Source organism: Calypte anna, chromosome 1 (genome assembly GCF_003957555.1).
Source record: "Calypte anna isolate BGI_N300 chromosome 1, bCalAnn1_v1.p, whole genome shotgun sequence".
NCBI lineage: Eukaryota > Metazoa > Chordata > Aves > Apodiformes > Trochilidae > Calypte > Calypte anna.
In genome coordinates this window covers 171442148-171466110 of record NC_044244.1, presented here as the reverse complement: position 1 = coordinate 171466110, position 23963 = coordinate 171442148, and the positions used below count along the sequence as shown (strand labels likewise).

General features: G+C 40.3%; 2 protein-coding genes across 6 annotated transcripts in view; one reads left to right on the top strand and one right to left on the bottom strand.

The window, feature by feature from the left end:
• The window catches only part of INTS6 (integrator complex subunit 6), a 44333-nt gene extending 40626 nt beyond the window's left edge, over window positions 1-3707 (top strand). For 4 of the 5 annotated variants that reach the window (XM_030459883.1, XM_030459866.1, XM_030459873.1 and 1 more), the window contains one exon: window positions 3107-3705. In XM_030459883.1, the coding sequence (XP_030315743.1) occupies window positions 3107-3200 (94 nt within the window). In that variant the 3' untranslated portion in view covers window positions 3201-3705. Of the gene's footprint in view, window positions 1-3106 lie in introns of all 5 variants that reach the window. The other variant, XM_030459857.1, reaches the window with a different exon arrangement.
• Window positions 3708-6210: 2503 nt separating this feature from the next.
• Window positions 6211-23553, bottom strand: SERPINE3 (serpin family E member 3). The gene is given in 10 exon segments (XM_030468990.1): window positions 6211-6338; window positions 8941-9027; window positions 12011-12111; window positions 13196-13394; window positions 16390-16587; window positions 18593-18826; window positions 22339-22636; window positions 23426-23446; window positions 23448-23534; window positions 23536-23553. Coding segments are annotated over 10 exon segments (1371 nt in total).
• Window positions 23554-23963: the final 410 nt, after the last annotated feature.

Below are 23963 nucleotides of genomic sequence, written 5' to 3'. Positions count from 1 at the left end.
AGTTGGAAAGTTTAAGTGAGAGTGTACTGCTGACTTGGAAAACTAATGGAAGGGCACGTTACTGTGAATTAGATTTTCAGAAAAAGTTGACATTTATTATTCTGCATCAACTCAAAAATCTCATCCTAAAAATATTTTTGAGACCCAAGTTTGCTCCATAAATATATGTATTTGCCCCACGGATTTGTTTCCTTCAGAGATATTTTAGTATTGTCTGGGGCTGTGGAAATATGGAGGTAGCTTGACACTGGAGCAGAGACTTGCTGAGAACTTAAACCCCGTGTTGTAAATCCAAGTAGAAACTGTTCCTTTACAACATCCTTACACTGACCATACTTGCTTAGCATCCTACATGTTAAAGAAGAAACCATGTAATTAAATATGGTTGGAGCCTGTAGAATTTGAGCTGATGTGGACTAATAATTCCAGTGTCTTCCTTGGTTATAAGTATAAATAATTTTGAGGCTTATTGCAGAAGCATCAAAGAATAGCTGATTATTTTTATTTTTGTTTTTTGCTGTAATCCGGTTTTGTAGCCAGCTTTTTTTCTTGTGGCATTATTAAACAGATTTTATAATTAAATAAAAACCAAAGTAATTTTTGGGTAAAACCATGATGAGTGTTTAAGGTATGTGATTGTTGAACATATGTACAGCTTCTTTAGCATTCTGCTGCCAGCATAGTGGAGCATATAGATATTTATAGATCACACTCTCTTCCTACAGAAACAGTTACTTTATCATGCTTTTGCTTTGTTTGTCCTTATTACTGAATCACCTGTCAGAGGTCTTCCACAGCCTCAGGTTATCCATTATATTATACAGGTTATCCATTATATTTTGGCACACCAAAACAATACTGCTACTTCTGGAGTCTGTGGCAGTCCTTAGCAGGGCTGGAATATTGGTGTCTCTAAAATTAAGCTCTTCAGGTCATCTGTAAGTTTTTCTTTTATTTCACAGATTCTCTGTCTCAGTTACCTTTTTTCCTCAGTTGACTTTTTCTCTACACAATTTGGCAGGGGTAGAATGTTGCTGTTGGATGCATCAGAATTAAATCCTGTCTCTTGCCACAGCCAACAGTTTTCTGTATCTACTGGTGTAAAAAGTTGGCAGTTCTGTTTTTCTCAGCTGTTGTTAAGCTTTAATTTTTATTTGTTTGAGTGCAGGAACAACTTAATCTCTTTTCTTCCTCTTCTTCCCTAGGTTAGATTTTATAATATGTTCATTTTATCCAGCCAGGTAACACTGCATACAAATCTCTGTGCAATTCTCTGCTTCTTTGCTTACCCAGGCAAGCTATTGCATTTAACCAAGGTTCCCTGCTCTCTGCAGGAAACATCTTTAGACTCTCCAGAGTTGTGTAAGATAGTCCTGTTAACTGATAGCTGACTTTGTAATACCATAAATTTGAGATACCTGCTCTCTTTTCCTGGATTCAGCTTTGATTCTCAACACAGACTTAAAAAATCTCTTGAATGCTTCAGCAAGAACGGGTGTGTTTAGAAACAGTCCCTGTTCAAATCTGGTGGTTGTTAGGGGAGAAGTGCTTAATTCTGTTAATTGCAGTAGTGGTTAATGTGGTAAATTGTTTCTGTTGCCTCAAAAAAAATATTTTCTGTAGGGTTCAGCATTTGGAGAAGAACTTTGAGTGGGGTGTGATATAGTGCACTTTAATTCTTATGCCATCAGTAATATGAGAATAGTTAGCAATGTGCTTTTTCCCCATCTTCCACCAGGTTAAAAGTTTCTAGGAAATGTTTGCTGTTAACTTCTGCAGCTCATAGAATCATAGAATAGGCTGGGTTGGAAGGGACCTCAGAGATCATCGAGTCCAACCCTTGATCAACTACCGCCACAGTCACTCAGAAGGGGTTGAAAGTATCCTGGAAAGTAACATTGCCCAGAATATAAGCATGTTAAATTTTTGCTAGGATTGCATTATAATAAACCACTTTGCTACTAGCTTAAATAATTTGACTTTCACCAGAGGCACTAAGAAGGAATAATTATCTATTTCTCAGGGTAATGCATTTCAGTAAGCAGGGAATAGTTGTGAAGAATGGAGGGGAAGCAGTATTTGAAGTGTGGGCTTTCTGTAGGGTTACTGAGGAGAACTGTGGTGAGAAGGAAGGATCAGAGCCCAGAATCATGGGGATTCAGTGAGATAGCCCAACCCCCTTGGTTTGGAATGGAAGCTTGTTTCTCTATAGTCAAACTGGGACTGTGGGGAATTCTGTGGGATGTGAGTTAGGACAGATGCTGGGACATGGACTGGGAGGCCTGGCTGGGACTGGAGGCTTTTGCCAGGGTTTAATAAGACCATGGGAGTGAACTCTGTGTATAGTTCAGAACGATGCTGACTAGAGAAAGTCTGTGATCTTTGCTGCTTATCTTTGAATATGTGCATGGCTACCAAAAGCATTGATCAAAGTGGCTTCTCACATGAAAAAAATGTCTCAAGGGGAAGGGCTAGCTTGAAGCAGCAAAGAGCTGTGTGCTCTGAGGCAGGGAGGTGTGTAAAAAAGATCTGCTGCCTGAATTTATGTAATCAGTATGAAATACAACTGCAGAAACTCCAGGTATGGATTAAATCTGTAATTGAAAAAAAAAAAATTCTCAAACTCTTAATTTGTATTTCTTTCTTTGGAATTTGCTCTGCACTGTGTTAGTGCCTATTCCTTCACTAGTATCAACTTCACTTAACTTTTGTGAATGCACCACAAAAGGCACACAAATAACCCCTTGAAGCTCTTGTCAGCTTTAGGATTATATTTTTTTCATCATGTTTCATTTCTGTACTTCAAAACTTTACTTCTGGAGACAACAAACACTAAACTATTTTTCCTGGCTTTCTGAGGGCCTAAATGATGCTCAGCAACTTGTTAAAATAGACTGTAGTAAGCATAGTTTTGTATTCTCTCATTAAATGGAAAATAAGTAGTTCACTAGAACTTTGGGAGATACATATATATGGGGTGTATATAAGCTCATCATGCCCTTGGCCTAAAATAATAGCTGAAATTTCCAGGGTTCAGTAAAAGTTTGTGAACAATGTTTTGTGTATGACTGAGTGCATCCATTGCTATGCTTTCTTTTCAATGCAGGTTTAAAAAACGAATGCTGATAGAACAGCTTGAGAGTTTTCTGGAAGAAATCCATCGCAGATCAAATCAGGTCAATCATATCAACAGCAGCTAAGAGAGACTGCAGAAAAGACAAAAGCCACAGCAGAGCACTGCTGTCCTTACTTGCATTCATTTTTGACATGCACTCTTTATCTCAAGTTCCTATACCTTGAAGAATGAGAAGCTGCTCTATAAACTGATAAAAAAAGTACCCATCATCTTTTTTTTTTTCCCTTCACTTCTGTTATTTTTGTAATGTGAAAAATATCACAAAAACATTTTTATTTAACTAAACGGAGAACTTCTTGCTTGTCATGGACTTCAGTCAATGTCACTTTCCCTCAGGTTCTATTTTTCTTAATTCAACCTTCAAAACTATCACCTCCTAAGGTTGAACTTTGCCAAAAAGTTGCTTTGTAATTTTCAAAAATAAAAAGAAGCACATACATTAAACAAGGTAATGTTTTGTATATACAGTTATTTTGGATATATTATTGTAAGTTGTATAAATGTATTTTGAAAAATATTTAAGAAAAGCACTTTTGTTATTCCATCAATAAAAACTCTATTTTAATCTTTGTGTAGGATTGAGTACAGTTTTTGTTGCAATGGTTCATTGTGTCTTCCTTTTCCAGAGCTTCTCTGGAAAAGAGTAGATGAAGATCTCTGTTCTAGGAATGAAGAGCAGTTCAGTATCACTGGATTTTCTGTTCTTAGTCAGAGAAATGAGTGAAAGGAAGCTAATGCTGAACTGCAGCTACAATAGGATGATACCCTTTGACCTTGTGTACTTTCTACTTCACTATTCAGTGAAGACTGTGACAGACATGTACTGAATGCACATCCACATCAATGACAAGAGCCACAACTTTATCAGGACACATTGCAGTAAAGCAGGGGTCAGCAACCTTTGAGGAATGCTGCACAGGGTTTTTCCATCTCAGAGGTTTTTACATGTTTACAAATGTAGTGTAACGAGGCAACCAGGTGCCACTAATTGCCAGGGAGTGATCATGAGCTTGTGTCAAGCCCACCTGTGCCCAATTAGGGTGGGCCCCCACTGCGCATGAGCAGGACCAGGGGGCCAATAAAAGGTGAGACCCAAGACACAGGCTCAGCTCAGTCCTGAGCTAGCCAGCAGAGAGGCCAGTTGCTTTTGGAGCAACAGCACCAATCTAGGCTAGTCAACTCTGAGAGCCATAGGCTTGGAGCATTGCTCATGAGTCTCTGCTGGAACACCTGGTCGGACCTTGAAGCGCCATTCCCTAAGAGAGGTTTGTCTTGCTACACAAATATTGGGAACAGCAGAAGGTGCTGCTTCTTGGCCATGTCTTTCAACTGAGCTTGATGCTCCTAACTTCTGGGGAGCTTTGCTTTATTCAGTGGGAGCTCCTTCCCTCTGATACTTTTCCTCTGTTGCAGTGGTTCACAATCTGCACATGAGATTGAGTCTTGAGTTGAATCTTGTACTAAAATAATCACGTGTCCCAAATTTTGTCAGTTTGCATTTTTCCAGATTCTTTTAGCCTCATTCAATGTTCTTCAGGGATGTCAATTCTGTGTTCATTTTTTAAAAAAAAAATTAAAATAAAAGGTAGTAAAGGTAGGACTATTACCTTTATTCAGATATTTGGTCACTAATTGAGTGGGTATTTTTGCTTCTTACCCGTTCTGTCAGTTTTGAAACCGCCTAGCAACTTGATTGCCCTTTCACAGTGTTTTGCTGCTTGCTTGTTACCTCACAGTCTCAGCTGGATTAAATCTAGGCCTGGGATAAGTCTAAACTTGAGTTTTGTGCTTGAGTTTTTTGACTTCAGGACAGGGGAGTAAAGTTGATTGCTAGACATCTGTAAGTTACCAGGAGTGTGTGAAAAGGAAAAAGGTAGTGGAGGACTTAACCACTCTTAGGCTTTCAAAATCAGTACTTTTTACAACAGTGTTTTAATAAATACAAACATTGTAGCCTTTAATTTCATTGCAGGGAAAGCTCATTGTAGGAGGAAAAGAAAACTGTCCTTGTCCAGTGTTTATTATGAAGGATTTGTGACTCTTCCTATAAAGAGTACTGAACCTGTAAATGAAAGCAATATTAACATTAGTTCAGTTTGGGACTACATTTTCAAAGTGTAGTACAGTATAAATACATAAATTAAGTCCAGAACGAGCAGATTTGTCATCATTCATTGTTTGTATGGAAAGATTGACTGCAACTGCAATCTCACTTTAGAGTAATTTCAGTATTTTCTAGAAGCAAGCAGTACCTCAGGTGGGATCTCACAAGAATTCTGAGATATCCTCCTAAAAGCTGCTGAGGTAGGAATTAATAATAGGGAAATTCAAGCCCTGAAGTCCTGGTGCCTACTACACAAGTGTGTTTGTTTGCTGTGTGTTGTCTGTGTAGGTATGAATAAACTTTACTTACAGAGAAAGATTTATATTTTAACTCTTTCAGATATTAACCCAGCCCATTTCTAATTTGAATTGCCCTGTGGAGGTCAGTCCTTAATCCTGGGGCATTTAAGATCTACAAAGTCTTTCTGGTGCCTATAATTATAGAATCATAGAATCATAAAATTGGCTGGGTTGGAAGGGACCTCAGAGATCAAGTCCAACCCTTGATCCACTAATGCTGCAGTTACCAGACCATGGCACTGAGTGCCACATCCAGTCTCTTTTTAAATATCTCCAGGGACGGAGAATCCACTACTTCCCTGGGCAGCCCATTCCATTGCCTGATCACCCTCTCCGTAAAGAAATTCTAATATCCAACCTAAACCTCCCCTGGCACAACTTGAGACTCCCTCTTGTCTTGTTGAAAGTCATCTGGGAAAAGAGACCAACCTCCCCCTGGCTACCCCCTCCTTTCAGGGAGTTGTAGAGAGTGAGAAAAAAGAAAAAAAACAAAACCCAAAAAAACCTAATTTGCCTTCCCTGACTTCTGTGACTATGGCACAGTCCTTTTAGAGAAATGAAACTGTGCTTGTGCTTTTGACCTCCTAAACCCACTGTTTCCATGGCTGTTGGAATTTCTTGGACTGAAGAATGGCATTTTATTTACAAAGAACTTGTTACTGGTTTCAGTGCTACTTGTGAAGGATTCTGCTCTTGAAACAGAGAGCATGCATACCTGTGTTAGCTTGTCTCAGGAAGAACAGGAAGGGTCTGTCTGCTTTGAAAATAGGTGTTCGAGATCTTTTCAGTAACACCATTGCTGTAATGCAAGGAAGAAAACCTTAATATAAATGTGTCCTTTTCCCTTCCATGTTCTCTATAGTGCCCTCTAGCTCTGATACTTAGTACTGCGATTTTTAAGTTGCTTCTCTGCTTTTAGAATAAAACGATGACTTTATCCAACACTGAAATCAGTTTTTTCTGAAGTGAGTCTTATCTGGCTTTGGATTGAAAAGCTAATATGGGTTTTTTGTTGTCACAGCCTTAGGTCTGCTAAAGTTGGACTGTGCTGTTGCCTAACCAGTTAGCCAATTCCTATGGCTGCTCTGGTAAAAAAAATAAGCAGGGCAGAAATGTCCCTTTTCTGAATGAGAGACAAGCAGCAGAGAAATATCTGCATCATCTGAGAATTTCTCTGTCCAAGCTCTCAACAAAACCTAAGTGTTCTTCATCTCCTGTCCTTCTGCTCTCTGGCAATGGGTTAAGTATTGGTTAAACAGAGAGTCCTTAAGCATTATGATGGCTCTGCAATTACTCAGATATGTCTTATTTAAACAAATTCTTTTGTTTAGCTCTCCAGTGTTTAGAATACATTGTAAAAAACAATTTTTAAATTTTTTACTGAGCAGTTAAAAGAATGAACTGCAATTGAAAATTCAAGTGAGGCTCAGTAAAACCAGTTTCAGTGCTACTAATTCAGTGCTCCTAAAAATCAAAACCTGACTACTTTAGATTTCAAGCCAACATGCAACTAGATCCAGAACTTTTGAAGTAAATATTGAATGTAAGTATACCTTTTTTAAGTGGTTTCTTATCTTGGTCTGACTGGAGGTAAGGGAGGTTTTGGCATACAGATTCAATACTGATTTCAATGGTATAAAGGCCTCACTGCTATTACACTTTGGTATGTGACATAAGGGCTTCTATTTTATATGTGAATTGCCAGAAAAAATCATGAAGAGTATTTGTGCCCCAGTAGAGATGAAACACCATAAAACTCAAAACTTATAAATTGTCATAAAATTTCAAACTCTCCAGCTCTGTAGCAAGGTAAACTTATTTATGTCAAATTTTCACTGTACACCCACACAACCTACAGCATCTTTTTCAGAGCTGCTACCTGGGGAATCCTACACCAAAGCAGATGTGCTCAGGTTCCTTGAAGCATCATGACCATGGGATGTCTGCACTGTGCTTCAGGGAGCAGCCCAACATTGGGGGTACCACGGTGTGATGCACTCTGGTGCTCTCCCTGACTTCTTCTTGGATTTCTTTCAGAAAAAGGAAGGACAAAGTGGGGATATGGGAGAGATCCAGATCTTGCCCTGATCTTCAATCAAGGACCACCAGTGTTTGCAATGTGCACATGGAGAACATCTGCAGTCAGCAAAGCCCAAGGAAGCAGGAAGGCAAAATGTGGTAAACAATTGCCCTTTGCTGTGCTGATGTTTGAACAGAATCGGCTGGGTTGGAAGGGACCTCAGAGATCAAGTCCAACCCTTGATCCACTACTGCTGCAGTCTGATCCACCAGCCCATGGCACTGAGTGCCACATCCAGTCTCTTTTTAAATATCTCCAGGAATGGAGAATCCACTACTTCCCTGGGCAGCCCATTCCAATGTCTGATCACCCTCTCGGTAAAGAAATTCTTTTTCATGTCCTACCTAAACCTCCTCTGTCACAACTTGAGACCATGCCCTCTTGTCTTGCTGAGAGTTGCCTGGGAAAAGAGACCAACCCCCACTTGGCTCCAACCTCCTTTCAGGGAGTTGTAGAGAGTGATGAGGACATGTTCATCTTCTGAAGAGAAGTAAACAGAAGTAATTTCTATGTAACCCACACAGGGGGGGGTACCTTTGATAAAGCTCATGTGACCAGAAAAAAAAAAAAAAAAAAAGAAAAAAAAGTGAAAAAAGAAAAAAAAGAAAAAGAGAAAAGAGGGAAAAAAAGAAAAAAAAAGGATGAAAGAAAAGAAAAAAAAGAGAAAGAGGGAGAAAAAGAAAAAAAAAGTGTTGGAGAGCACAGTAATTTTGTTCCCCTGATTTAGAAAAGCTGTGATGGAAGATTTCTATTGAGAAGTCATTCAGCTTGTGAAGGTCATTTATTGACTCTGTAGTCCACAGCAAATTATTTGTTAGCAGAAACTACTGCACATGAAGGCTACACCTCCAAGTACCTAAGGAACAAGCTTGACCCTGTGAAGACAAAACTTTCCCTGTCATGACCTTGGATGCTACCAAAGGGCTCATCTTCAAACACAAACTCTGTAACAGTTCAGGAGCTATGGACAAAATATTATAACTTCTTTTCATTCTTTGCTTTTATGATCTTAGGAAACAGATCTAACTAAGGGAAAAAGAAGTGGGTTGTTTTCTTAAGCTGGGCTTTGCCTTGGAAGAAAAAGTTGTTCTTCACCTGAGTCTTTGTATGTTAGTCTGAGATCAAACATAGGAAGGGAAGAGTTTCAGAGTTATTTACAAAGGTAAAATGGAAACTTGCTAAATATAAAAGTTTAAATTGAGTGTGCATTTAAATGCTACTGTGGTTTTTTGTTGTTTTTTTTTCTAAATAAAAGATTAGTAGTTTTTTCTATAGTGATAATTTTCGGAAGTGAAATGTAAAGTTTATATATTTGATTTACCAGTAGCTCCTGATGCCTTCGTACCATCTTCTGTTACTTCAATCTCTGCTTTGTGAATAGCTTCTGAAATATAAAGGCTACTTTGCTCTGCAAAAAAACCACCCAGAAATTGTTATTTTCTGAATTCTACTGTGAACACTTTTAAAAAAACTATTATTAATTTGGAATACTTCTACCTTTTTTTCTGCAGAATCTAAGGATGATGTAACTGAGTATTTCACCTGTAGTGAAATGAGGCAACCAGGTGCCACTAATTGCCAGGGAGTGAGCATGAGCTTGTGTCAAGCCCACCTGTGCCTGATTAGGGTGGGCCCCCACTGCACATGAGCAGGACCAGGGGGCCAATAAAAGGCGCAGTGGGGGCCCACCCTAATTAGGCACAGGTGGGCTTGACACAAGCTCATGCTCACTCCCTGGCAATTAGTGGCACCTGGTTGCCTCATTTCACTACATTCACCTGTGCAGCTAATTCAGTGACAGCATACTGAATACAGTACATGTCACATTAGCTTTTCTTCTGCTGCAAACACCTTCCATTGGTTCATTCATTGCAGCACGTTTGAAAAACCAGTTCGGGATAAACCTGCCTTTCAATTGCTTCTTATCTCCCTTTCACATTAGAAGATCCTCAGTTCTAATTTTGACTCAGCTCCCTAGTTTTCAAATGTGTGCATAATATTGGTGAGTAGAGACAGTCTGAACATCTGAGTTAGGTGATACTAAGGACTTACCAGCTCCACACGTAGCTGAGGTAGTATGACTTACATGACTTTTGGACCAGCATGACCTTCTGTGCAGGCAGTTTGGAGAATAAGCTAAAATGCCCACATGTGTCTTGCATCTCTCTGCCTGGACACGTCCTTTGTCAGGTGCCTCTGACTTCTGTGTGAAATGTGGGTCTTGCTTTCAGTCAAACAGTGATGTTCTTAGGAGTGAATCACTACTATGAATGCAAAGATGGGATATTTTTCTGCCTAGAGGCATTCCTGCTAATGAATGATCATCATTCAGATCTGCTTTCTAATCTGAAAGAGGGGGATTGACAGGATTTTGGCTGTGTTTTTACTGCGGTAAGCCCAGGAAAGCTGTGAGGTGTCCTTGTGTTTCTACTGATGAAACCTCTTGCCCAGCTGACTGCAGAGGGCAGAAAACAGGGAAGGTTGAGAGGTCTTTTCTTTCTGATCTGAATATAGATGCCTGCATATGGCAATTGCATCTGTCTGGCATATAAGTGAAAACTGGATATATTAAAAGAGCATTTTGTCTTATCTACTTCTATCAGAATTTTATCTGGTTAAAAATCTAGGATGGAAACGATAAAACTGGGGGGAGGTGATTTATATATGTGGGGTTTTTTGTTTGTTTTTTAATTAGATAGATCTAACATCTTTTGGAGGAAAAAAATGAAGTAACACATTTGTTTGCCAAGTGTGATGTGAGAGTATTTTGAAGGTTACAGCTTCTGCTTCATATGGAAGAGGAACTGAAAACTTACCTGTTCTTTTTTCAACTCAATCTATTGGTCAATTAAAAGATAAACCTTCCTTATAAACTGCCTTATGTAAGACTTAGTCCATCATAGCTATAACCCTACTATTATGATATGTAACTGATGAGTGGAAGAGTAGAACTGTAAAGGTCCTCAACAAATCCTTTTAATCCATAACCCACCACAGACAGGATCAAATACTTCTACAAGCCTTACTCTGTATAATGTGAAACAGAAAGCTGTTTCACAGAAAGTTGCATATGAAAGAAGCTCCTAAATGAGATTGTTTATGATGGAGTTCATTTCCTCAAAATATTTTACCTTATTAAAATAGATATTAACTTTATAAAACGCATCTCTGTGCACTTTATTGCTGTATCATATTTGTTTGCAATAAACAAAGCAGCAGGCTTTAACTGGGCATGGGACCTACAGAGATATGAGGAGGGACTTTTTACAAGGCTGTGTGATGGGACAAGGGGTAATGGTTTTAAGCTGAAAGAAGGTAGATTTAGGTCAGACATTAGGAAGAAACAATTTAGCATGAGGGTGGTGAGACACTGGCACAGGTTGCCCAGGGAAGCTGTGGCTGTCCCCTCCCTGTCAGTGTTCAAGGCCAGGTTGGATGGGACTTGGAGCAACCTGGTCTGGTGGGAGGTGTCCCTGCCCATGCAGGGGGTTTGGAACTGGATGAGCTTTAAGGTTCCTTCCAACCCAAACCACTCCATGATTTCTATGAAATTTTAAAAGGGGTATAAACCAATTCATAAATAATGTGCTTTCTGAGGTCTGTCCCCAAAATCAACTTCTCTGTAAAAGCAGTTTTTTTCTAAATTGAAGGAATTTATTTGTGTGATACCTCTATTTATTTACTCACAAACACAAGAACTGCATGGTCTCTCTGCATCTCTAGGATCAGCTACCACTCTGAGTCTTTACTATGAGCAAAAATTACTAAATTGAAATAATTTGTGTTGTTAAAATTAGTAAAAACAAAAGGAGATGGATAATTTTGGACTTCCAAAACCAGTACAGTTTACAACCTTAACACTAGTATTTTAGTAAAGAGAAAGTTTAATTTAGTCACTGGAATAGAAAGACAACATAGTATGGGTACACTACAATATTGTTCGTGCCAATTTTTTTGTTTGTTTCAGGAGCTGGAACACTTCCTTAATGGACCAGCATCTCTAATTGTGAAAAGACTATTTAAAAGCACAAATAGGAATGCAAGTTTTACTAAGGTAACCTAAATTTCTGAATAAGTATCTATTTTCCAAGCCTACACTCCCTTCTCAGTTTCAATTTTAAAGAAAGAAGGGAGGAAAAAAAGAAGAAAAATATATAAAACAAGACCAAACCCAAGCCTGTCCCTTTCAAATTCCTCTTTCTTACAAAACAGCAGCTCAAAATACAATTGCCAATAATAAAGTAGAACAGTTGAGTATGAATTGTATTCTAGAGTTTCACAGAGGAAGAAGTACAATCAGTTCAGAAGGCCCAGGTCTACTGAATCATTCAAATGTGAGAGTCTACAATGATTGGGTATGTGATCATTTTTTATTCAGTTGAGCCTCTTACCTGAAATACCTTTAAAATTAGCAGTGATGGGATCAAATGCATCTCTAATTCCCAAGGCAGAAAAAACTGTCTTTAGGTCAAAAAGGCTTTGAATACTGAACCTGAAATTAATATGATAGATTTTATTTAAATGTGCTATTAGTAGTTTCACAGAGCTAAAAGGTGGAACAGATGCAATTTATCTCAAGCCTTTGTGTTTCATCCATCAATTTCTGCATAAACCCAATGCCTTCCATTTGATTTGCAGAAAAAGGGACTCATCTCCACTTCAAGACGTTAACAGGAGGAATCCCTCCCATCCATCTATTGCAATCAGACTGCCTCTCAGTCTTCTCGACTCATGAGCTCCATATTTCCCCAAATGTCCTCTTTTCACAATCTTTCAGGTGTAGCAAAGGGCCCTTGGAAACGTTTTCAAAAGATTATCATGGAAAAAAAGGATATTCATGTACAAATTGTTTCCCAGTGGTTTGTTAATGTGGGGAATGCATTGTAAGAGGGGTGTAATGAAGCCTTTCCAGGCTGAGCCATACAATAGGTGCAGCCACAAAAGGCCCTCCTGCTCCTGGCTCCTGCTAGCAATTTCATTTGAATTCATCTCTCTCTATCTGATAAAAAAACCTTCCAGGATGTGTGAAATTGGTAGCAACAGCTAATGACTAATGTAGAAAACAGAGGGCTGAAACTTGCTTTGTGCACAGAAAGATGGATATGTCTGGTGGGGGTTCTTTGTAGATTGCAGTATACTAGCAAGTAGTAAAAATAAACTATTGTGTGGTTTGTTTGTTGTTTTGGTTTTTTTTTAAAGGTTATATGTTTACTCTTCCTTCAGGAACAAAAGAAAAAAGAATAGAGTGTGGTAAAGAGCCAGGAACATTTCCTCTCTTTTTTAGACCTTTAAAGGATTGTTCTGCTCCAAACAACTTCTTGGTAAAAGCTGATCCTACAACCAATGGAAATACTTGTATTTTACAACAGCACAGAGCATATTGGAAAGTCCTGGCATTCCAGCTTACCTCTTCAGGTCTTCAGAAAAAATTTGAGCTTTTTGAATTACGTGATGAGTGGCAAAACTGGAAGTCCCTCATTTGATTTTGCCTCATACATTGCTTGTTGTCAGCATTATCACACAGAATTATGACAACTGAAGCAGTGAAGCTAACTTAGAGTATTAATATCACTTACCTAGGTAGAAAAATGTCCATCTTCATTCTCTTTAAGCTGTTGGCCCAGAGGGTTATGGTTTTAGCAGAAAGGTGAGACTCGATCTGGGACAAAGTTGTTCCTTTGTGGCTGGGAAGCACTAGGAACATGCTGAGTTTCTCCCCCAAGTATGGTAACTCCATCACACTGACAGCCTCCAGGGCTGTGGTCTGAAACTGGCCTGTGAGTGGGAAAATACAGATCTTGCATCACCATGCAAGCAGGGGAAAAAGCCTGAAAAGCCACTACCCAAGCCTGAGTCAGCAGATGGCTCATAACAGCAGTGATGGGATATAAGGGGCTGTCTCCTTACTTGAACTGATGTTGAGCATCCCATGAGGATTATACATATGCTAAATCACTATTCAAATGCAGTTAACAAGTTGCTTGGAAAATTGAATTTGTAACATTGCTGCAATGCTTAAAAGGAGTGTGTAAACATTAATGTTGATATTTTTCTTCCAGTAGTGTTAATTGTCCCCAGGATGATTTTTCTGCCTGGCCATGTTAAAAGGATAAACACAGTTGTAAATGCTGTGATCAATAACAGGTCACAGTTTATCTCTCTTCCCCTGTGTTTTGGACCCTGACAGGAGACAGCTGCTGCCATTTTATGATGAAGGGAAGTTATCTCATGCTTCTGTTTTGTTGTGCTGAGCCAGTCTATTGTATTAATTTCAAACTGATCTGTTAGAAATGTTTCTGGCATTTCTAGTGACAAAACTGAATTGAACCTATCATATCTGACAGTCAGCAAATTTTTAACTGGTCCCTTTCATTTCAGCTTTCCCCAGAAGTCTCTCCAGCTGCAGAGAGCTCACTCACTTCAGGCTGGATGGAAAGGTAATCCCGGTATTTTGACCAATTGTCCTTTTCTGGGCAAATATGTGATGCTAAGGGAAAATAGGAGGGAGTTCTTGTGTTAAGGCAAATCAGCACAACACAACTCTGATGTCACATCAAGCTTGCAGGGGCTCAAGAGCAAATATCCAGTCAGTCAATGCAGTTCAGCTGCTACATTTCTGGTCACTGGTCTTTGCACAGCATCTCCATTTGTGGCAGCCCTTCACCTTCAGTCATTTTAGGCCTCTCATTTCTTTATCACATTCTACTAAAAGAAAAATTCAGAGAAAAGGTCTGCTCCTGGGCTAACAGGTGAGTGTAAGTCCCAAGAAATCTGCTTTTTCACCTAATAACTTGCAAAGCTGTGAGGGGTGAGGATGTTCCAGGTACCACAAGTAGCAAAACCTCTGCTAAAGATACAAAATCATCCAGGGCTGAAAGATCATGAGGAGATGCAGGAACTTTTGTTATTCAACAACAAGGATGAGAAGGTGTAGGGGCTTGGAAAGGGAAAGTCTGTTCTCCTCTCTAAAGTCAATGAACATATAGAAAATTCAAATGTAAAGAGGATGGGAGTCAGAAGGCACTCAGAAGGTGGCAGTCCCAGCAGGAGGGAGAAGCGTGGTGGGCACACCAGGATGTCCTGGAAGAAGAAAGACTACAAAGGTAGACACAACACTAAGGACAAAAAGTGGAAAGTTGCAAAAAAGTGGTTCTTTAGCCCTGTGAATTACAGTTCAGAGAAGGCATAGAAGTAACACCCAGCCAACTACCTACTTGATGCAACTGGTGCACAGAAAAGGAAAATGTTTTAACCATGTAAACAAGAAGGAAAATGAAAAAGAATGGTGCTGCTGAACATTAATTTTTTTTTTTTTAATTATTCATCCCAGTTATTTTCTGGTATGCATAGGAAATAAATAATCTAGTGCTATAGCAAAGGATAATGGTAAGGTTCCTAGTGGAAATGAGGAAAAAACAGGAGGTATTGAAACACCAGAGGGAGAAACAAAGTTTAAAGTACTTGAGAGAGACAAACAATGTCCTGGGGTCTGGCTGATCACCAACCCAGAAAATGAAAAGAACTTGGATATGGGATTGCAAATAGGTCAGCAAAGACTTTTTAGTAGACTATGGATTCTGTTTTTCCCCATAACTGGAAAATAGGAGTAAGTTTATATAAAAAAAGAAAAAAATAACCTGTGAATGTTTAGGTTTTTGAGAAGTTTTAGAATGTATTCTGTAAAAAGAATAATCAAATCACAGAGGGAAATAATGAGACAAACAGCAATATTGAGCAGTCTCTGGGAAACAAACCTGTAAGTTTTAAACTTGATAATGAATTTGATAAAAAGGCCGACTAGTTTTAAGTAAAATGTTAAACATTGTTTGACTGTGGCACTATTTACAGGTAAAAGTGATTGGAATTAGAGTAAATATCAAAGCTGAAAAGAAACTATTTAACTGAAGAATAAAGCTGACATGATGCTAAGAGATAGAAATGGGTAGAAATTAGACTTGGAATGAGGAAGGGTTTTACCCAAGTGCAGTTCTGAGCTTCAGGGTGGAAGAGAAAGGAGCTTTTTGTATTTTGAGAGATTGTAGAGCTAAATGGCAAAACTCCTGGTGGTAGAAAATTAATCCTATAACATGAGTTCTACTATCAGCAACCCTAAGAGTCCAAACCTTTGAAAGGAGCATACACTCTATCCATATATTACACAAATAAATATTTGCCCTATGTTTATTCTGCTTAGGCCCATTTTGAGATGATCCACTGACTGGATACAAGGGACAGAAAATTTTCTCTTCCCTTTCTTGCAGAATTTGGCACTGAACATTTGCATTTTTACTGTACATCCTTGGAGACAGGCTGTGAACAAAGGCAGGAGGGATGGGTGTGCTGTCCTTGTGCTCATGGTGACACTATATCCTCTCTCTCTTGCTCACAATGATTCAGCTGAGGGCCCAGAAAATTTCTTACCCACCTCACAAATCAAACTGGTTGGGGCTTGGTATAATTTTAGTCTTAACTAAAGACTCTTTCATGGGTTCAGATGTGCTTCTTAAGGTCTTCCCTTCCTCAGCTGCTTTATTTAACAGAATTCATGCTATTGCAAAGAACTTTGTATCCTGCTCTATCCTCAGTCTCTCCTATTCCCTTCTGGAACATTATCTTGGTCACCAAGGTGGTCTTTGCATTTGATGGGGTGTCTTCTGAGACTTTTCTGAGCTGGGTAAATAACATATCTTAGTGTGGTAGCTGTGCAAATTAAATACATAAAACTGCTCCATGTTGTACAGCAGAGCAAATCTGGATCAAGGACAGTTACCATAATTAACTTCATCTGTGTGATGCATTGTGGGCACTTTCAGGGTTGAGCCCTCTGCTGTGGTAAAAGGCAACATCTGGGTATCCATAAAGGAAAACTTCTTTTGCCACGTGCTTTTGAAGTACATGGTGCTCACCAAGGTGACCTGGCTGAGTGATGACCTTGCACTCTCCAGTGGCATGCCATGCACATCCCCATCTGCAAGGAGAAGAGGTGGGTAGAGGGGACATACACTGTCAGAGTCTGATCTCACTTTGTCTCAAAAGAACAGTTTTAAAGTGAATAGCCCTGGAGGACCTGGCCCTGGCCAGAGATGAGCAGGGGGTGACACCCAGAAAGAGAGAACTACTGGCTGGGTGGACACCCCTTTTCTGAGGGCCAGCCTGCAATGCTGGGATGTCCCTCCAGGCACGATTACCCTGCCCAGGGTGGAGGAAGCCACCTGATTGTCCTGATGCTGATGAGGGGGCTGGAACGGAGCGGGGAGTGGTGCCTGGAAGGAGATAAGAACTGACACCTTCTGGGGAAGCTCCCCCACTCCAGGCAGCCTGTCTGCAATGGTTCTGATGCTGATGGACCTGGCTTCTGTGGCAGCTGACTGACAGCTGCCCCTTTGGAACAAAAGGAACTCAGGGCTATATATGGCTGTCCATGCTGTGGCTGTGTCATCATCTCTTGACCCACCACTGTTCTGCATCGAACCCTGCCCAGGATCAGCGCAACAGCTTGAAGGAACTCGCTGGGCAGCTGCACCCCTGGTGGTGACCCTCTCTCTCTCTCTCTTATATCTTCTTTTCCTCTTCCCCTCTTTTTCCTGGCTCTATCATTTTGCCTTTGTCAATTGTCAAATAAAAGCTGCTTGCACCCGACCCTTCTACATTTGGACTTCGTTTCGCAGATCCCAAACAAAAATAAATTTAATGTTACATCCTACTGTAACATACACCTTGTCCAACTTGCCCAGGCCTGAAGACCAGGTCTGTGTGGGTAAATAAAGCAAGTCAGGCTCACTATCTGCCCCTAAAGGCAAGAGACACAACTCACAAGGCACTGTTAAACCCTCTATCTTCTTCTTCCTATCTCTACTTGGGCATTGAGATTGCCTCTTGTTTCATGCTCTCCCAAGAACCAAGCTCAAGCTGGTCAGTACTGAGGGCCAAAGCTGTGTCAGGACCATGCTACTCACTGAACAGCATGAATGACAGCAGCCCCATGCTCAGTAGCATGTCCTGGCCCCAGCTGGTTTTCTAGCTTAAAGGTGCCCACAGGAACCTTGGGGTGGTTCATCATTGGCACCAGAAATCTCTCCTGGAATGGATTCATAATTACAGATTGCTCAATGAAGCAAATAAGACAACTGAAGCTCGTATCCTAATCCTCCCCCTCTCCTACTCCTATTTACTTGGCTGCTCAACTGATCCTACTTTGGGTATCTCCAAAATTTTTGGAAATGTGATCCACTTTTGATTCATTGATACGCATGAAACATGAACTCCCATTTTAGCACTTGCTTCTAGAGCAACACTTCACTATCATGAAGCTGGATCACTTATTACAGGTTATTAGAGAAGGATACAAATTTGGTTTTCAATAGTAGCTTTGATGTGTGTGTTTAAAATCACCTTACATGTTGATGACCAAATTAACACTCACATAACTTCAGCTGATGGGGCAAATCAGGGATTGATTTTCCCTGCTGCTTCTAAGGACTTGCTTTTTCAATTATTTTTTCATTAACACAGAATTAAATTTCATTACTTTTCTTGCCTGTGCAGAAAGTAAATTATTTTTATTTCCCACTTTGGCTTTTTAAATCCAGAGTCTGACTGCTGAGCTCAGGACCCTGTGTGTTCCCCACAGCAGCATGCAAGCATTCAACAAAGCCAACTCGGTCCCTGGGGATTTTGACTGCTCCTCATTAAAACTGAACAGACTGGGAAGGATTGGCATTCTCAAAATTAGAGGAACAAGGCCAGGCTGGTAATTACCAGATTGATACTGCAAACTTACGTTCAGAGATTTAGACCTGTTCCAGCTCTTTCCTCACATCAGAAATGAGCATCAGTGCAAGAATTAGATTTCCTGGCTCTCAGCCTTGGTTTGGACAACAAAAACTTTATACTTGGCTAAATGTGATGCCTCTCAATGCCCTTATTTTACAGTTTATTTACTTGCCAGCATTCTCATGGGTTTGTTACGCTACCTCCGAGGTTCCTGGTGATCCATTCTTCTATTTGGGCTGTGGTTCTGTTTGGGTCAGTGAAGTTGATTTGCTGCAGGCTGCTGTTTGCCCAGCGTGCAGCATGTGCAATAAAGTGGGGTGAGAGCTGCACCCCAGCATCCACGAAGAAGGAAGATGCCAGCTGAACCACCCTGCCTGGGCTGGGCTCGGTCCCTCCCTCATCCGCTGCGTGCAAGAAACCCTCCACACTTGGGTCTGCCAGGCAAGAGAGAGGCGAAAACTGCAATTAGCATGGTGAGACTAAAGCAGGAATTGCACCACAGCTCTCAGCTCCAAAGCTGACACTGGTGTCCTCTGAAAGATAAAGCACTGAAGCACCCTTGACTTTACAGGGTGTGACTGCCAAGCACTGCTGTCAAGGATGGTGATGCCCCACGCATGGGAAAGCATTCATCAAGTTGCTGTAGAAATCATTCTAGTGGCTGATTTTCCATCAGGCTCGCACCACTATACAAACACAGCTCTTACAATTCATAATACAATTCATTAGGAAATTTTTTTTTTTAAACTCTCTGGGTTCCCATTAGTGATGCCTGGTGCCTTTAGGTATGACTGACTGAGGTGCCAACACTGCAGTTCTGCTCTCTCCCTCTAACACCAGTGCCACCCACCCCGGGACTGCTCAGGATCTGTCTCTGCTATCCTCTGCCCTCATGTGTTGTTTTGTTTCTTGAAGGATGGTGTTCAAAACTGGCTTAGGATTGCAGATGAGTCCTGGCAAGGCTAAATAGAGGTGCATGATAGATTGCTTTATGTATGTTACAAGTGACTCTCATACAACCAACAACAGTGTCTGCTTTATCTGAAATACAGTTATATTTGCCATTCAACATTCATATCTTTAACTCCTAAGAAGCCTCAGATCCTTTCCTAAAAACACTGTTCTTTGGCTCATTTCCCCCCGATTCAAAGGGCTGATTATACCTTCTAAGTATAGAATTTGCACTTGTCTGTGTTGATTATGTCCTATTCACACATTTCTCTGATTTTCCAGGATCCTTTTAAGCTCTGTTCTTTAGTCTTTCAGGTTTCTGTACTTGGCTCAGGTGCTACTCTGCTTTTTTTCAGGGTGGCCTGGGCAGCTCCCAGGTGCCTGACGCCTTCATGGCCATGGCAGGATTCACCAGTATGGGCTGACTAGAAATCTTATTTTGACCCAAGGGACACCTTAGCCAAAGGGAGGAATCATCCACTTTCTCTAGATGCCTGTGAGTGTGGGCACTGCTGGAGGGAGGTCATGCTGGACTGCCACCTGGGACATGGGCAGTTTGGGGTGGATAACCAGGGAAGTCCATCCCTCCTGGCCTAACCTGTCCCAGGCTGAGTGTCAGGACAGGGGCAACCATGGTAACCTGAGATCTCTGCAAACCTCCAGCTACCAGGAGACTTGTACTACATTGGTTCAGATTCTTGATAGGGTAGAAGGAGAGTTTCACATCTACCAACTGGGGTCGCCTGAGATTCCAATGTGTGTTTTCTGACTTAATAGTGCTCCTTTAATAACCTGCAGGATGACTGATCACCTGTGGGAAAGTTTGGTATTAAAATTTAGGCCTATTACTCTTTAAAGGATAAAATACTGAAGTTCTTGAACAAATGTCATGAAAACTTACATGGCCTGAGGGGTAAAGTTCCTTTTCTGGTGTGTTTTGCATTACTGCAGGAGCATTTGGCAAGCTCTCTGGAGGATGTGAGAAACCCAAGACAGTAAATTGGAAGCAGATGTTAACGTGAGGTGTGGTATCCTGAGCTTGTAACTTCAGTCATATCAAAGTGCTTACCTAACCAAAGTCCTGAATTCTTACTCAGAAAACAGTCCAGAGTTGCTTTAAAAGACTCTACCATGGATAAAATAAAGCAACAAAAAGAAACATCTTAAAACATGTCATTCTATCTGTGCTATCTAGAGAGACATCCCTTTATACACTGTTTTTCTTAATACTAGAATAAATGTGAGCAAATCTTCCAAACATTAAAAGAAGATTACAAGTGTGTGTAAGAGCTGATTCTCCATGAATAGTGAATGAACCATCAATGTTTTCATTGTTTTCAGCCTGCTAAGGTTTTAACCACATCCTTCACTATTGTTTGGGACAGACCAACAGAAACATTCATGCAAACATCTGAGGGAAGAAGGAATTTTGTCACATAGGCATATAAATGGGATTTGGTTTTCCTCATCTGATAGGGAATTCGATCTAGGTATTTGATATTTATTTGATTTTAAACCATTTGAGGAAGTGGTTTCCTTCTCTGGCCTGGGAATTCTGCTGTTATAACCAGTAGCAGTAGATCCCATCCTACTTTATTTTCACATTCATACATTAATATTACTGGAAGCCAAAGCTCATGTGGCTTGTGCCACAGACAACTAAAATGGAGATAAAATGTCTTCTTGATATGTTGTGCCACGTGAGAAGCAGGACAGCCAAAAAGAGCTCAGCAAGACATTAACAGCCTCTGCACTTCTTTTTGTTACATTTTGTATAGAGATCTGTGCCTAAATTTTATGATGCAATGTTACTATTCTTAAGGTTCTTTCTTAATAACTGAGCTCCTAATGATCAAAAGTGTCAAGCAAGGTACAATCCTTGTAGGAATCAATGTTGTTTAAAATCACCCACTGGGATTTACAGAAACAGGAGTCTTACAGGCAAGGCTTCATGGTAGCAACTGCTCATAACATGGATGTGTCAGTACATGCAGATGTATCTGAGTATTTCAGGCAGAGTGTGCTCTTACTAATGTGTTGCTTTTGAATATCAGTGCTGTACAGACTGATAAGAGTGAGTGGGGCAGGTAACAGCACAGGACAGTGAAATGGCTTTAGGTTTTATCTTTAGTTTGCATACACTCAGATAAAATTTGATGTTTAGAAATAGCTGTGTCATCTCTCTACATAAGTCTTGTGTGTAAGCTGCAAATTTTGAAGATGATGCAGTCATCTGCTTTTCATAATGCCCATAATGTAAGATAGTTTTTGACTTGTGATGGGAGATGGTAGGATAATCGAGACCTAAAATGAAAACTGTATTCCTAAATTCAGCTGACTTAATGCTGGATTTTAAGACATCTGCCTTTTTCATATCTCTTCCAGATTCCCAGTGAGTTTTATTTTAGCCTGCTTTCAGGGAAAGATGCAATTGCACCATCCATCTGTCAATGTATATCTCTGCCAGTCTCCTAACAACTTTGCATCTTTTGGGCCACTTGTAATAGCATTAGAATAAGGTGCAAAAGTCTTAATTCACGTTCTATAGGTTTCATAGAATTTATTAGTGAGGTAGGAGAGAAAATGGGAGTGGGGTAGGAGAGAAAATGACTGTCCTCTGCTTGTCACTGTCCTGACACAGAGGAGTCCAGGACACAACAGACACAATGCAGCCCTGGAAAACCAGGAGCAATTCTGCTGCTCATGATAAAAGCTTTTCTAGATGCAGTTGTATTTTGGTGTAGTAAAAGAGTAAGCACAGATTAAGAAAAAACAGGAATAACAACATGCATATCAACTACTCCCTTGAGTTTCCTTTGTCTGGTTGATAACTGGGGATCAAAAATGGAGAAAACACTCCTGCACTACCTTCTGCAGTGAGACAGAAGTCAGAAGTTTAATATGAGGTTCACAAGTCCTGTCTCCTCAGTAAAGCTATGAATTTATTGCAAAACGTAAAGACAAGAATTATTATTATTTTTAAACAGTACATTACCATGAATGTTGTATCCTAGGGCATCCTGCAGCTCTGCAAAGGTATTTCCTTCAGCTCCAAACTGCAGCAGCTCCAAAGAAATAGCCACAATTGCTGGTGAGAGTATCAGGTTGGTTCTGTTCTCTGTTTCAGATACATGCTTGTAGAGCTTGATGGCAAATTCAGTCTTCAGTTCTTTCAGCTCATCATAGGAGATGCTGTTTCCTTTGGTGAAGCACCAAGCAGACAGGATAAATGCAGAGAAGAAAATAGGCAACATAAAGGTGAGCTGGGAACACTCTCCACCAGCTAATCACACCTGCAATTAATAATACAGATTTATTTAGGAAAGCAGTAGGCCAAGCTGACAGAAGAGCTTTCTCTTGCCATCTGTGTTAAGATATAACTTGCAATAATAATGATCACTGTTAAAATACTTGTCCAGGTCTACCCAGTAGCTATTGCCTTTAAAAAAAATAAATTAAACTGTAGGGGCATTCTGATGACTCTGTTGACTAACCAGAGCTGAGTTTTCCAGAATGCTATACTGTATAGGATGTTGACCATTACAGTGTGTGGAGGCAGAGAACCTTATTTAAAAAGGGTTAAAAACCTGCACACATGCTGAGTCACCTTAGTGCTGTCTCCATGCTGAAGGGGTCACACCCAGCACCCCCAGAAGAAAGGTCACCCCTGGTGAGGTGCTGATATCTAACTGGACCAGTCTGGGCTTTTGATCCAGGTTTGCAAAAGGCTGGCTTCAAATTTCCCCTTCCAGATATTTCTCCTATGAAGTTTATCCAAGTGAAAAAAAGTTTATAGCTGCAAAAGGCTCCAGTGCCTTTTATGCATCATAAAATCACAGTTTCATATTGTTATGGGAAATCAAGCATTGGTCAATGCTATATCAAAAGATGCTTCAATAATAATTAAATTAATAATGATAAAAATGACAAACTAGCTTTCTATACCAAACTTCACCTTTTGTACCTTGCATGCAAGTATATTTTTAAAAACACTGCACCTTCTTTCACTTCAGGATTTCCTGCAAATCTTTCTCCATGCCCTTTGCTCTAGAGAGCACCTCTAATGCCTCGCATTTACTCACAGTCAGCTCTGTTAAATGGTCTTTGCCTTTCTCTGTCCTTCTGGGTGTCTGAATGGAAGCTGCCTATGTACCTCTTGTCTCCTTCTTTAATAGGTAGTGGAATAAAGACTTAAGTCATGAGGCTGCATTTAAAGGGATAGTCAGTGATCAGAGTCTCTGTCGGCGATGTCTGTACCACTCTGTCCAAATTCCTGTAGGCTCCAAGCTCTATGGAGAGCCAGGCAAAGCAGCATGCCACTGGCCAGCAAATCCAAGGCAAGGAACAAAAAGGTACACATGGAGATACAGTCAGCAACTTCCTTGCATGCCCTGTTTGAGCCTCATGAGACTTGTGACCCGCTGGTACCGAGCAAGGAATCTCCTATCTCTCTTCCCACCCCCCTCCTTCTTTTATATGAATTCCATTGATTCCTCCGCCACAAAGGGGAAGAGAAAGGGCTCTCTGTGTACCAGGCACACAGCTATTTTTTCCCCCCCACTTTGAAACCTTATTCAGAAATCCCATGCAATTAAAATGTCTTTATTTGCCATTATTTTC